Genomic DNA, 15,225 nt, shown 5'->3' with positions numbered 1-15,225 from the left:
TTACAGCTCATTTCTGGCTTACATTTGTGCAAACCGTGGAATCAACTCTCATCTCTGGCGTTGACATGTAGTCGTAGAATAACTCTGCGACAGAGCTCGTTGGAAGTAGTCCTTCTATGTTTTTACCGGCATGTATTTTTCTGCCGCTAAACGGAAAAAGTCTGAAGGGCGTGGTTACTGGTGTAATTAAAGGCACATTTACGGCCTTAGGTTGATGGACCCTGTCCGGCAGGCACTATGTAGGACTTGTTTTTTACATGCCCTGTGAAGTGTTTCCGTTTAGGTATAGGCGTTTCCCATTTACGATCCGATGGAACATCTGCCTGGTTTATCAGTTATTACTATAAAACCAAATAATCTAATTGCAGCTATTCATCAAACAAATTCCTTAAAAGACTTATTTTCATTTCTCTAAGGGCCGAAACACATAAGCGCGTTGCGGCGCCGCGCCGCTGAAATCGGCAGTGCGCTATAGCGGTGCGGCGCCGCAACGCACGACGCGAATTCCAGCGTTATGACGTCATACTTGTTGACAAGGATGCAGTTTGTTTATAACACTCTTGCAAACAACACGTGTCAACCGAGAAGCAGTTTTAAAATTAAAATGTCTGACGTTGACGTCGATCTGTTTATATCTTCGGTTCAGGAACACCGTTGTTTGTGGGATACTAGTGACGAAACCTATAAAGACAAATTTATAAAACAAGAAGCATGGAAAAGCATTTGTGAGATCGTTTATGTTGATTACAAGGAAAAAAACTCAACCGAAAAATCAAAACTGGGTAAGTAGTAACATAGTATTGTCTTAGGTTTACGCGATCACTATTCACAATAAAACTACAATTTTTACTGTAGTAAAAACGTTAAAATCTGATCCGCGGTTTAAATTGTAAAAATTGTAGTTTAATGTAAGTAGCATGTATCTTTTTTTTTTTAATCATATGAAATACACCATTTATTTTAATGCCCTATGCAAAAGATTTTCTCTAAGTTAAAATTATATTTTTTCTCGCGCTCTTATTCAAAAAGGTAAACAAATACTATAAATAAAACCAAATTGCCATTTAAATTGTTTATTCGCAGTTCACAACATGTTAAATAGTTTGAATCAAATGTATTAAGGTATTATTTGTATTTTGAACTGAGTAGGTATACGAACATTCATATTTTGTTTAATTGCCAACTTAGGGCGCCAACATCACTGGAAAAGTAATTACAAAAATCATTCCGTATTAGATGTGGGCTTAAATTATTTTCATTTGCTGTGGGCAAATGCAACATTTGCAGATCAGAATCATCAAAGATAATGTCATCGGTCGCTTGTACTCCATCTCGATTCAAAACAAAGTTGTGCATTACACAACATGCCTTGATAATGTCTGTCGCAAATTCGTATTGCACATTCATAGATCGATGAAATATGCGCCATTTATTGGCTAGGATGCCAAAAGCGCACTCGACATATCTTCGGGCACGACTCAGTCGATAATTGTAAACTCTTTGTTGTACCGACAAATGTTTCCCTGAGTAAGGGCGCATGACGTTATTCGAAATTGAGAATGCTTCATTTCCTACAAAAACAAATGGAGTTTCATTTTGAGAACCTGGTAAAGGCTTTGGTACAGGAATAGGTAATTTGCGTGTCATAATCAAATCATAAAGTTTAGAGTTCTGGAAAACGGTGGAGTCACTTTCCTTGCCATACGCTCCTATATCGACAAAAATGAATCTATATCTAGAATCTACAAGAGCTAATAAAACTATTGAATTATAGCCCTTATAATTGTAAAACAGTGATCCACTGTGCGCAGGACATGTAATACGGACATGTTTACCATCAAGAGCTCCTATGCAGTTAGGAAAATTTGCTTTCTTGTCAAACTCAATAGCGACATCTTCTAGAACCTGTTTTGTTATAGGAGGTATATTTTGACTTGATAGATGTTTCCATATGGCGCGACAAACTGTCCTTACAATTTTTGCTATTGTACTTGCTCCTCGGAAGTAATTCGTATGCATGGTTTTAAAGTCACTGCCGGTTGCTAGAAATCTAAAATGAAATAATAATTAGTAGGCAAATAATAAAATAATACAAATGTAGGTATAATCAAACTCAAACTGCGCAGGTAATAGTGTTGCTAAAGGAATAGATTTTCAAAGATAGACAGGTAGTTTTTCAAAGAAGTACTCAAGAAATATTTTACATTATGGTTGTTCTAGGCAAAGTCAATCAGTTTTTAACTTGCCTAAGTCAAGAAAAAGCAGAAAATTGTTCTTTTTCGGCGGCCAGCCATTTATATGAAATTGGATGGACCGAAAGTACTTATGAAAGTTATATCAAATTTTATATGTAATTTTATATGTAGTATAAATGGAATCTAGGGAATTTTAGTCATTATTACTATTTTTCACTTGTGAAGTTATTTGTTGCAGGTAATGATTTAGTCAAGAAGTGGAAGGCCATAAAAGATAATTTTGCTAAATATCAAAAAAAACTAAAAGATGCCAATCGATCAGGAGCTGGAGCTGCAAAAATTAAAGAATATCACTTGAATAAACAATTACAGTTTTTGAAAAAGGTTTCACAAAATGCAACTGATTCCAGTTTATGTGTAGCGGAAGGAGATATTGAGAATGAAATAACGGCATGCCTCGTTATAAAAGTCAACCACGAAAACGAAAGGCAGATGATAAGGATGATATTGAAGAAGATTTATTGGCAATATTAAAAACACCGGAGAATAGACATTTGCATTTTTTCAAGGGGATTTTACCATCTCTACAATCGTTAAATGAGAATCAAACATTGATATTTCAAAGTCGGGTGCTTCAAATATTAACGGACATTCTTCAACCTTCAATTCATCAAAATACACATCACGGCTATAATCAAGAATATCAGCATCAGGGTTATAATCAAGGATATTCAACTATGAGATACGATAATACGGTTCAGAGTGGCTACCACACTTCTACTCCTAGAAGTTCGATTACTGAACAGAGGACTACCTCATCATCAAACCAACAACGTCCAATAAATTCACCATTTTTACTGGACGAAACGTCAGCTACTTCCTATGTTTCACAAGATGAGGAGTTTGATTTTTCTTAAATTGATCATTACATTTTTTAAGGCCTATTAAAGTATTCTTAAAGTAAGAAAATTGTATAATGCAAAAAGCTTAATTTGATTCTGTCTTGTTTCATTTGAACCTGGCTTTGTACCACTAGGTACCCCCAAACCATGAACACTAGTGATGCAAAATTTTTATCGACACCCCGCTAGTACCACAGGTGTATAAAGCCAGGGGTACAAATAAAACTAAACATTTGATTCCGAGTGCCATAAACATCAATAAAAAAAAAATAAGAAACCTATTTGTTTTACCTTAAAGTTAAGCCCAGCATTTCCAAAGCAGTAACTGGTTTCCTTCCTTTATTTTTTTTCTTCTGTATATATTTTGATAACTCGCTTAATAGCTCTTCAAATGATGATATACTCATTCTAAAGTAGGCAACAAATTTTTTTTCGTCTATCTTTAATGCTTCGTATTTTTTAGAAAAGAACTCGCCATTTGGATTCATACACTTACTTAATGGATGTATCCAGTATCTTCTTTGCCGTATTTTTAAGATAGAATAATGTCTTCTTAATAACAAATAAGCAATAAGTTTATTACGATCCATCGCAGAGAGACGTCTATCCACACTCAAAAATCACGAGAAAATGGTTACCCTACCATAATGCCCTGTTTCGCGACGCCGCAACGCGGCAACGCAACTGCCGATTTTGGCGTTGCGGCGCCGCAAAAATAAGCAGTTTGCGTTATGTGTTTCGGCCCTAAGTTCGAAACCCTACTGTCGCTTTTTTTATTGTATCCCCTCTAGTAAACGGTTTTTGTTTGAGTGAATTGTTGATCATATCCTAGTTAATATTTGTTACAGCATCACCGAAAGAAATTGCAAGGACGTAGGCTTGACTTTGACTGCAAACGACGAAGACAAGCAAAAGGTAAACATCGCTCTATCATTAATTAATTTAATTATATGTATTTGTTAATTAAGTTGATTTTATTTTTGTAAATATTAAGGCATCCTAAAGAGCCCCTATTCGAGTCCAAGCCATGGCTCATTTCCGAAGCAGGGTATGTTGAGAGTGTGCGTTTTAAAAGCTAAATAAAACACTTTAATAATTGATTACTGCCAGTAGGTTGAAATTGCCGCTTGAAAGCTAATAAAAAATTTAAACAGTTCTTGCTTTTTGTACGAGTAGGTTAATCAATACGCATTTTATATAGGCATATATTGTATATACTTTATCTACGCCATAAATAATTGGTGATTTTAGAATAAACTAGTTTTCTCCCGCGACTTCGTCCGCATGGATTTTTTTTGTTTACCCTACCGACTTGACTAAAACATTTTCCCCAGATATAAAATGTCCTATGGTTAAATCCAAGAAATTATCTGTCATAATTTTTTTATGAAATCCGTTCTGCCGTTGAAGCGTCATTCACTATCATCACTAATTTATAATTTAACAGTGAAGTCAAGTAAAGAGATTCTGGCCAGTTCTGTTATACATAATTCTCTAAACGAAACTAAAAAGAAAATTTTAAATGAAGTGACAGTAACACTACAACTGTCAGATTTATCAATTTAGTTTTTTTTATATCCACTCCAATGTCACCTGGTTGTGGCTGTCAGAGATGGTGGATGGACTAACCTGTGAGGAGGATATAACCCTGATCGGTTTACCCGAGGCATAGTACCGAAACGCTTAATCATTTGACGGCACGCCTGTGTCGGAAGGTTGGTATCAGCCACCAGACGAAAATACACAAATAATACAAAAATTAATTCCCCTGCCGGGGATCGAACCGAGGGCCGTCTACTTATACCTACTCGCAAGATCACAGCGCATACCACTGCGCCAGGAATATCGTCAAAAATAAGTCTTAGATTAGTGCAAACAGAATTGGTACACTATCCCCCGAGAACTGAATTTATACGCTGTTTAGGCAATTTTTTTTTTTTTAAAACGTTTGCGTTGTCAACACCATTTTTTTACTTCCATGGACCCTTTGAAATGACCTCTTTGTTTTGTTTTTTTGCATTTAATAAGAACTTTATTATACCTATTGCATGAGCTAGTATTAAAATAAAACCTAAAGTTAGACACGTTGTCCTAAAGTTGTATAAAATAGTGCTAGATTTGTTCAGTCATCATGTTAATAATTCATTTGGTATCGTAATTATTTAAATCTGCTGTGCTAATAAAAAAGGCGACTTTTTGTCACTTTGCTAAAACTGATTTTCAGACAACCTGTATCTGCAAGAGGAGCTTTACCTACATAAACAATTAGTTTTTTTTCTATACATTTCTTCGATAACAGAAGAGTACGCTAGAAAGCTCGTTTTGCATATGCAGGACAAGTCTGAAACTAACTTTTAGCATAATGTCAAAAAGTCGCCTTGTTTAGTAACACGGCATAAATATAGCCTAGAAATATATGTTGGGCAACCTTTATAATATCAGCACGTTTCTTACATGATATCCTGTCACTTCTGCAACGTTCCTGCGACGCATTACCATCGTTTTTCACCCCACTTTATTTTCGCCGTTTGGTCTGTATATACCATTTTTTTTATTGTTTTCTTTATTTTTTTTTATTTATCTAATTTAATTGTTTTGTTTTAATTTTTTTGAAATTCCTTGTATTATATTTTTATTGTTTCTATTATTATATTTCTTTTGTTCTGCTTTTATACTTGTATCGGTGTATCGTGCATACATCAGGTGCTCATATTCCAGACGATGAGATACGGCAGGCGGAGGATAAATTCGCCGAGTCTTTGACATTGGCTCAGATCGGCATGTTTAATCTGCTCGACAACGATGTAAGTAAAATCATGGCTATCTTTTTCCCTATCATTCTTCAAAACATCTTAACTGGGTAAAGGTCGTAGTGCGTTTGCACGATTGCAAACGCTTAAGGTTGCGTCATATGATTGGTTGGATTCAGAACATAAAATGGAACGAATTTGGTTGACCTTCGCTTAAAAATTAGTTTAATGAACTAATTTTAATGAATTAATTTTAATGTTAAAATTCAAAATTCATCAAAACTGGTGAAATGATTACAAGTGTTGATTCATTTTTATATAAATGTAAAAACTAAAAATAAAGTAAATGTTGAATTGATAGTAGGGCTGCTAAAAAATGCACAAGGTATATCGGGTGTCAATATAGTTTGTTTAAAACTATGTACTAAACACTGTTTTAAACTAACAAGGAAAATATTGCCACACATACAATTATAAATAATTCTTAATAAGTTACAAGTTTTTTGCAAAAGTTGCCACAAATGTTTTATTGTGAATTACTGACACCTGAACACATGGGTTTAAATAATGCAAAAGAGTAAATAATTTATTCCTAATTCAGTATTAGTAATGAATGTATAATACTGTTTTAGACATAGTCGTAGTAAAAAGTTATCTCAATATTACAAGATCTAGTTACTTAGATAAAAGTTATGTTTTAAACCTACTTCACTTTTACATTAAGAAGCGGAGCCAGTTTTAATCCAGTTTCATTTAGTTTATAATTAAAATCTTATTCGTAATTTCATGAGCAACTTCAAATTAAATGCCGTTATATTCGTAATATTAGATTATGAGTCGAGTAATGTTACATTGCATTTTACAGTCGTGTAACAAGTAACACTTTTATATCATTTCATATGCTTAATCCTTAATAAAACTCCTATAAAATGGCCATGTTGTGATGGTAGGTTGAGCAAGTGGCGCAGTTGAGCTTTTTCGCGGAAGGTCTGCTGGAGTACCACCAACAGTGCACGGAGATCTTGAAAGGACTCGTCTCAACTCTCATGGAGAAGTATGTCACATTCATTTATAATACCACTATAACGTCAAAGAAATACTGTAATGAGATCGAAATAATCTAAGTTAAATTAAAATTGTGACGTCGTTATTTATACTGTATAATTGTTTTATAAATATAACCTAAAAAAACAATTTAAAACTAAATAAAATCTAAAACGTCCTCGAAACCACCGCAGCGAGGCACAGTTCCAACATTTTTTTTAACCTGGATAGCAGCTTCATTTTTGTGCCTTTTGGAGTAGAGACTTTGGGACCGTGGGGTCCGGAGGCAAGAGCCCTTTTCAAAGAATTATCGAAAAGGGTTATCGAGTCTTCCGGTGATCCTAGAGCGGGCAGTTACCTTGGCCATCCAAAGGGGTAATGCTGTCAGCATCTTAGGAACGTCGTTATTTTGAATTCGTCGCTTCACATTTCATGGTGGATCGTTAGATCTTGCAGTTTTATTAAGTGAAGATGAAATACCAATCGAAAATTAAAAATATAAATAAAAATACGTTTTTCATTAAATGAATTATTCATTAGGTAAAAACAATATTTTGGCTATTCTTCGGTACTGTCATCATACATATTCACCTGCTATTTCCTTCATACACCAGGAAGGAAGAAGCCGTCAACCGCCCCAAGTTGGAGTTCGTCCCGAAGACCCTGGCCGACCTGCACATCGAAGGCATTCACGATCTCAACCATGGTAGGCGCTACGGTTCCACGCAAAGCCTCCCACGCGCGCGCCTCCCTCCCACCTCCTCCCTGGGTGACCTCCCCACCACAGACCCCCTTCGAGCATGGGAAACCCCCCGGAACCCCCCCAACCACACTCGCGAGGGTTTACGTCCAGCCCCCGCCCCCGGGTTCAAACCGCACCCCGCACCAAGGTTAACGAACGGAAGAGACCCATGGACAGGTGATTTTACTTTAATTTGCTGGTTCTTTTTATTTTCTTTCACGTCTGGCTTGGCTTTGGATTACTGCGCGGTTTTGGGGACGTTTAGTTGAGGTTGATTTTTATGTTTTTGTTTGGTTTAATTTTTTTTTGTTTTATTTATTGGTGATGGGAAACATTATCGTATCGTAGAATATATAATAAATTTTTGATCTTTTGATCGAGACGAACCATTAATTTATGATCGTTTTGAATGTCTTACATTTCCCTTATAGCCTAAATGGATTTTGTTATTAATTCCACATTATGCCAATTCAAGTTGGCAAGCTGTATTTAAACATTTATGTGGTACATAGTTGATATTAAAAGTTAAGATAAATAAAACGGTAATGAATTTCATCGGAGGTCGTGAATAAAAGCTGAAATATGTGATAAGAGTCTATTTCAAAATAGCCTGCAAAATAGGCTTACTAAGAACAATAAATTTTTCTGTTTTAAGAAACTAATAACACAAAAAATGTAAATTAGTTTGATTGTCTATTGTAAACTTTTGTCTAATAAAAGTCGCTAATGGGATTTTAATGATGATGAATATAATAGAAAACGGTCATTGTCGTTGAAATCTTTATCTTCTTTCCGCATAAAGATTACCGTTTACTTGAATAATTGCGGCGTAGTCCATAGCCAAAAGATTTTTTTTACTTATTTATTTCCGTACATACATGTTCACCTCACACGCACTGCACGACGCACCGCGGGCTTGCGGCACCATGTTTGGTGACGTGTTACTAATACATTTATCTATGTTTCCACGTAATAATATTACTACATATCCATGTCAGTTTAAAATCTTCAACATTACCATTAAGGACTTATTAATAAACGTGGCATAGCGTCGATATAGTTAGGCTGACTTTAAATGACGTGTCAGAACGTGATAAACACTCCTTAACTCTTTCATTGTTATGGCACTATTATTAATAACGCCCTACAGCTGGGCTCAGGCCTTCTCTCTCATAAGAAAGAGAGAGATGCAGAGCTTCCACAATGTTTTGATGCGATATGGGTTAAACTATCTTTATCATATGTGATTGTAACCCGTACACACGTTCACCGTGCTCTTCCAGACACGGGCTGTCGGGTTGTCAGCCAGTGGTGTACATAGTGGGTATGCATAGGTTATGCAGATGATATAAAATTGAATAAAGTCTCCAGTATGAGTTATAAATACTTGAGGGTAGGATTTTTATAACTCTTACAATGCCTGTCCTTAATTTTTTTATAGCTTCTACTGGAGATTTTTATAATTTTATATCATCTGCACACCTTGTGCATACCCTCTATGCACGCCACTGCTGTCAGCGCCAATTCACATTCTCCGGGCTAGTACTCTAAGTATCTTGACAGAATACCATACTCGCGATTCAAAGTCTAACATGCGAATCGCTAGACCAGACGACAGTTTATTTTCAAATAAGCATTCAAACTTTATGTTCTTTATAATCCAATATAATTGGAATAGCCATATAAATAATGTCGCCTTGAAATATTAATAATTACGTACAATCACTCATGCAATATGTTCAAATGGTTAACATCACAGATTATAATTGTATAATAATAATTATAGTGATATTATGTTTACCTAGGTACACTTGCCAATGTTATAAATTATTAAAATGCATACACAAATTCGCGACAAACGCGACCTGCGAGAGCGTATCTTTGTGACGCTCAGGCTGCGATTGCCAGAAGGTCGCAGGTTCAAATACTGTCGGATCCGAATCAAATTTTACATACATTTTAACTATGTATATAAATGATATATTACATCTCATTTTTGTTCCATAATCAATTATGTTTATCGTAAGAAAGAAAAAAACAATTATTTAACAAAATTAGGATGTTTTGGTGAATAAATGTTATTCTACGGAAAATTTTGAACAGATTTACACATTATCATATTAATCTAAGTACAAAATACACGGTTTATTGAATCATATTTAATTTCCAATATCTTTGTATTCGTGCTGTTTATTTTTGGCTTTTTAGTATAACATTGTTTTGTTTGTATATGATACCTTATCAGTGACTGATTACTTGAAGACAGTGTAACTAATCTATAATACTAGATGATAACGTTTACAGAATTTTATTAATATTGTAAATAACAATCTGAATCTTTGTATCTTACAATTTTTTTTTTAATTAATGTGTCAATGGAATTTACAACTTATTGTTATGTTATTGTCTATGATCCCACTAGCACGGCTAGCATAGGCAGGAGATTAAAATTTAACCTCTGATTATATGCTCTGGCGAACATGGCAAATTTTACCCACATTGATATTACACGTATTATTTTTCAAAGTCAAAGACAAATATTTATTTTTTATATGTTGTTTAAGGCACTTTTGATGCGTACATCACAAAAAAAAAGGTTAAAAAAACTAAAAAACACGCTTTTTATAGAAAACAGAACTAAAAAATAGAAAATAAATTTTAATAAATTTAAACTAAGAATAGTAATAAAAATTTCAATAAATATAAATTAATAATAGTGTAAATAAAAAAAATATATTTTAATGATATGAGCTGAGTGCCCGATCATAGTGTCTCTCGAAATGCAAGTTCTAATTATTATTTAAAACAGCCCATTAAAAGTAACAGCTAACGCCCTCTACCATCTAGTAGCTTGATCTTTTCTGTGGAATTAGTATATTACCTTAGATTTCGATTTCGAGGTACGCGAACGCCATCTGTTGGTAACGTCATAGGTTTTTTACATTAGGGTCTAGATGGCGCTGTAGTAATTGTAATTAATAGTTCGAAAAAACTAATAAATCTTATTATTTATATTGAAAATTGGAATAATCTTCTCAAATTAGTGTATTGTCATCGGTCCACGATATGTCTACAAAGTTTGAACGAAATCTGACCGTTTAAAGTGGGTCAAAATAACGTCCAAGGATACCTAATAATAATATCTAAAATATTATTTCCATCCGTGTGCCATTGTGGGAGCAGATAAACATTTTGTCCTTTCCCCTAGGATAAAATATCCCCTGCCCATACTAGCCGCGTAGGGGTTTTTGCAGAACTTAAGGATGTGGATACATTGCTCTATAGACTAGCATTCGTTATACACAGGGAACTTGCTAGCAGTCTATAAAGGATGTTGAACCGTTACCGCTATACATTTATACGTATGGAACTACGTTATTTATGTTAGCAAAATAATGTTGTGTTTGTGTGTGTGCGATACACACGATTTCACACAAACACAGACACATACACACACACGCACACGCACAATCACGCGTATATTTATACGAGAGTGAAACTTTTACGCTGTCTTAAAACATGCTAAAAAAGGTGCGTGGTTGACTTTGTACAGTAACAAACCTTACTTTTCAGATTGGACGGACGTGTTGTTTCCAATCCTATCCTAATATCCGATCCTTGTTCTTCTTATATTTCAAATTTTAATAATATGGTCTATCGAGACATATCCGGGTCAGTGTCTTAATGTTTTGTCAGCAACGGTCGAAAAATTCATTGTACAAGTTAAAACTTGTCCGTATCGAAGGCATCCTGTCAGTATTGCCACGATGTGTACAAACTTAAAACTCCGCACAGACCGAATACACCGACGCCGATTTTCCTAATAATGCCGAATCCCTTTACGGTTCTTTTAATCTAAAGGCTGAAAAACCTGACCCTGAAATGTTTAAATAAATCTAGAATGTTTAAGTATATGCAATGTTATTGATTAAAATTATTGAAAAGGAGGGTTATAATCCGGGTTTTTTTTAAACAAGATTATAACACTTGCATACACTTTTCTAAATGTGTTCAATATAAATTAATATATTGTTAATGTTATTGGATAGGTTGTTTGTTCTCTATTTAACTGTATATTTCTGTACCTTCTGAACGAGTAGACAGTTCGATGTTGTCTCACTTTTAATCGTGTAGGTCGGATGATGATGCACTTTCTTTATTCTTGCACAAGTCTATTCCACTTCAGTTGCGAGTGTTTCGCCAAATGTCAGAGTACGCGTACGCGAGTTCTGTCATCAGCAATACATTTGTATTATCTGAACAAACGTCAGAATTACAAAATTGCATGTTGCAGTGATCTCAGACCGTAACGCCCATCTTTTATACGTTATATGTGGTTAGTACTGCAGTGGACGTTATTAAAAATAATTAAATTGATGAATTTTGACGGCTAAAAGTTTAAACTGCCACGTAATTATTTAATATCTATTACTGTACGTAGTTAATTATAAAAGGTCGTTCACTAAAAACGCTGTGGCTGATAGAATATCAGATATGTTGAGAGAACAGTGAAGTAATATTTATTTCTTGGAGTATCTAGGGTCAAATCATCAATCATAGGCGCATGTTATCAAAGCCATAAGTCAAAACAGAACAGGTATGTCGGATATATTGGAAGTCGAGTCGAATAAGTTTTGATTCATTATAATGTCCTACAATTTTTATGCATGGGAAAAAACCGCCACCGCCACATTTCTATAAATCGTTCTGCAGTATAGGTACGTATATATTGTAAATGTAGTGAGGCAAATGTTGTTGCGTACTGAGTTGGATATTTGTTCGTTTGCGTCGCGAAGATGATGGGTCCCGTGCGAGCTCCCCTGAGCACAAGCCGCCCTCCAACCTGGAGCTGTTCCCCACTGGAGCCAACACGCAGCGCTCTAACAACGGTAAACCTCGTCATTACTGCGATAGCAAACATTTGTACATATCGTGTTATTTTTTTTGTTTTGAATATCACCCGTTTATATTAACGCACATTACCTAATTGAATGTATACGTTTAAATCGTACGCGAACATTTTGAATAAGGAGAGTACGCGATAATGTCTTTGGAAAGCTCCTGATGTGTTGATCTTGGTTTGAAAGACAAATTGAAAACGACCTACGATACGAAGGAGCAATTTACACGTAGATTATATTGAATTTTAAGACATGATTTTACAAAGGCATTTACAGTTATCAATGACATACATTGATAAATAAAGAAATGTTAATTGTTCTCAAAAGGGTGATTGTAAAGGTATGATTCAACTTAACAAACAACACAATACTTAAACTGAATAATTATATCAAATCGACTTAACTAATATTAATAGTCAGCTGTTGGTTGGCAATATTGAAAAGGCACTGGCATTCCAGACTCCACATATTTTTTACTTCTTTGGCAATATGACGTTTTGAATTCATTTGGAACAACTCTGTAAACTGATGTGTAGAAAGAAGTGTTAAATATTCCGTAATTTAAAAAAAAGAAACAAATGTTTGTTATTTAGGAAATGGTGAGATACAAAACAGAATACTATCACCAGTATTCACTTATATTGTTATACATTTTTACGGTGCATTCGAACGTACAATGGGATTTTGTCAATCAGATTTTAGAAAGACAACGATAAGTGTCATATCGTCATCTTTAAATTATATGATTGGTAGATTGCGCTATGCGTTTGCATTCACTAAAAAAAGTGTATATGAATACGGGTGTATCACGTTTTGCTTCAACGAGGGCGTAATCTTGGCGCCATTTTTATTTAATTTTTACACAATAAATAAATATCATGCTAGCTTTAAATTTTCTTAAATGGGCCGTTAGTAGCTTTAGGTACTTAATTTAATTGCAACCGTAGAAAAACCATTGTCACTCGGAAATTTCTTAAAATAACTTAGAAGCTTTTTACTTAGAAAATTGCAATTAGAGATTCATTTCTTGCTAGTTTTTTATTAGTTTTAATCATAAATATTTACAGAATGCAAATTATTTATAACTGAGAATGAGAGAGCTCTTTATTAGTTATAAAAGAATTATTATTAATGAATATTTAATGCATATTTATTTAAGACAAAATTTTACAGGTTTTACACACCAGTTAATTATATAACATAAAGAATCCGATTTCTAATTAATTGTCAAATCATAGATAATTAAAAAAAGAAATTAAAACACTAAGATTCGTTACTCATATCTAGAAATAAATTTGCATGTTTTGTATAACTAATCTTTTTCATAATCTAATGGTACGTGCAGTTTCATTCAAGCCGGCATGACCTCAAATCTTTTTCAGGTGTCTTAATATAAACATAGGTATTCATTATATCATTACTACCTGTTTGTGATGTTTTAAAACAAATCCAACCGTGGAATAAACATCAGCTTGTACGTTTCTTCATCTAAAGTAATCGTTGGCTTTATCGTCTAGCATTTCGTCATTTCTCTCTGAGCCTCTGTGCTTCTTAGATGTGATTGTTCAGCTTTAATTCATTATTGTTTAATCGTTTTTGTTGTTTTGTTGCAATCGATTTAGCAGCCACTGACCCTAAGATTCCTCTTAAGTTTTTATAAGGCCAAACTAAAACAGATATGTAAAGTATTGATGATATTTTTAACCGAATTTAATATCTACCCGGTTTAAAACAATTATGCATATTTTTATTCAAAGTGCTACAGAATTATGAAATAATATTGAAGAATGCATAACTATATTTCATAAGGATTTACCCTGTAAAGATTTCCTGTATTTCTGTAAAAATATTAAATCAATAGAAGCAAATTTATATATATATATATATATATATATATATATATCAGTAATGTTTAGCAGTTGAGGTGTCTCAGTGGCTGTTAAAGCGTAACTTCATCTTCGTGCCTACTCAGTTTGCACGTTTTTATTTATTTATTTAATTGTGATAATATGTTGGATTATTACGCCTATCTCTATCTTATGCTGTGTTTATATTCGGTCAATTACTGACTCAATGTAAATTTGGCTTTTTAAAGTTTTTCCATAAATTTTGTAGTTTTGATGATTAAAAGTTTTCCTTCTTCCCCTGCCTAAGCAGCACATACTATAGTCCCCTTAGCCAAGTTAAGTATCTATAATCGTTAACGCTTCACGTCCGAAATGAATAATAAATGTAATCCAAAATCTTCAGATGGCTGATCGAATTTAGTAGTGCTATCTCTTTCTGCGTTTCCCTTTAGATAAAGGTAGCAAAATTCAAACTTTCATGTGACAATTTTATATTAGACTGATTATTATATCATGAATGGGAGTTGAAGTTACAAGCAGGCGTTACTCTGCCTAAGTCTATAATATACCGGTACAGTGAAAAGTTTAATTTTCTTTTGTGGCAACCTTAAAATGTACGTGCAAATTAAAATTTCTTGATGTTTTACCAGCGCTTGCGTCGTCTGCGTACATTTGCATTTGCAGGTGCATTTAACGCAATTTGTATTGCGTAAAATGCACCAAACAAACTTTTAACCCTATTTAAAAAAAACGCTTTTAGAAGTGACTGTGTAGTGATTTTTGGAGAAAACTTGCAGGACAGGATTGCTTGCTTTTAATATAAACTTTCTTAGCAGATAATAAC

The 15,225-nt window shown here is 34.1% G+C and overlaps 2 protein-coding genes across 7 annotated transcripts in view; one reads left to right on the top strand and one right to left on the bottom strand.

Moving 5' to 3' along the window:
- Positions 1-15,225, top strand: part of LOC120632483 (endophilin-A) — a 62,468-nt gene that overhangs the window by 40,254 nt on the left and 6,989 nt on the right. For 2 of the 6 annotated variants that reach the window (XM_039902269.1, XM_039902270.1), the window contains exons 6-10: positions 3,946-4,012; positions 4,092-4,145; positions 5,816-5,901; positions 6,798-6,901; positions 7,506-7,810. In XM_039902269.1, coding sequence (XP_039758203.1) covers positions 3,946-4,012; positions 4,092-4,145; positions 5,816-5,901; positions 6,798-6,901; positions 7,506-7,810 — 616 coding nt within the window. Of the gene's footprint in view, positions 1-3,945; positions 4,013-4,091; positions 4,146-5,800; positions 5,902-6,797; positions 6,902-7,505; positions 7,811-12,429; positions 12,523-15,225 lie in introns of all 6 variants that reach the window. The other 4 variants (XM_039902273.1, XM_039902274.1, XM_039902272.1 and 1 more) reach the window with 4 other exon arrangements.
- On the bottom strand, positions 1,058-3,835 carry LOC120632484 (protein ALP1-like). The gene is made up of 2 exons (XM_039902275.1): positions 3,389-3,835; positions 1,058-2,050 (listed from the first exon to the last, which is right to left on the bottom strand). Exons 1-2 carry the CDS (start codon positions 3,685-3,687, stop codon positions 1,162-1,164), a joined length of 1,188 nt encoding a protein of 395 aa, XP_039758209.1. The 5' UTR covers positions 3,688-3,835; the 3' UTR covers positions 1,058-1,161.

This window comes from Pararge aegeria, chromosome 20 (genome assembly GCF_905163445.1).
Source record: "Pararge aegeria chromosome 20, ilParAegt1.1, whole genome shotgun sequence".
NCBI classification, from domain to species: domain Eukaryota; kingdom Metazoa; phylum Arthropoda; class Insecta; order Lepidoptera; family Nymphalidae; genus Pararge; species Pararge aegeria.
The sequence above is the reverse complement of the archived record's forward strand: the minus strand, read 5'-3'. Positions and strand labels throughout refer to the sequence as shown.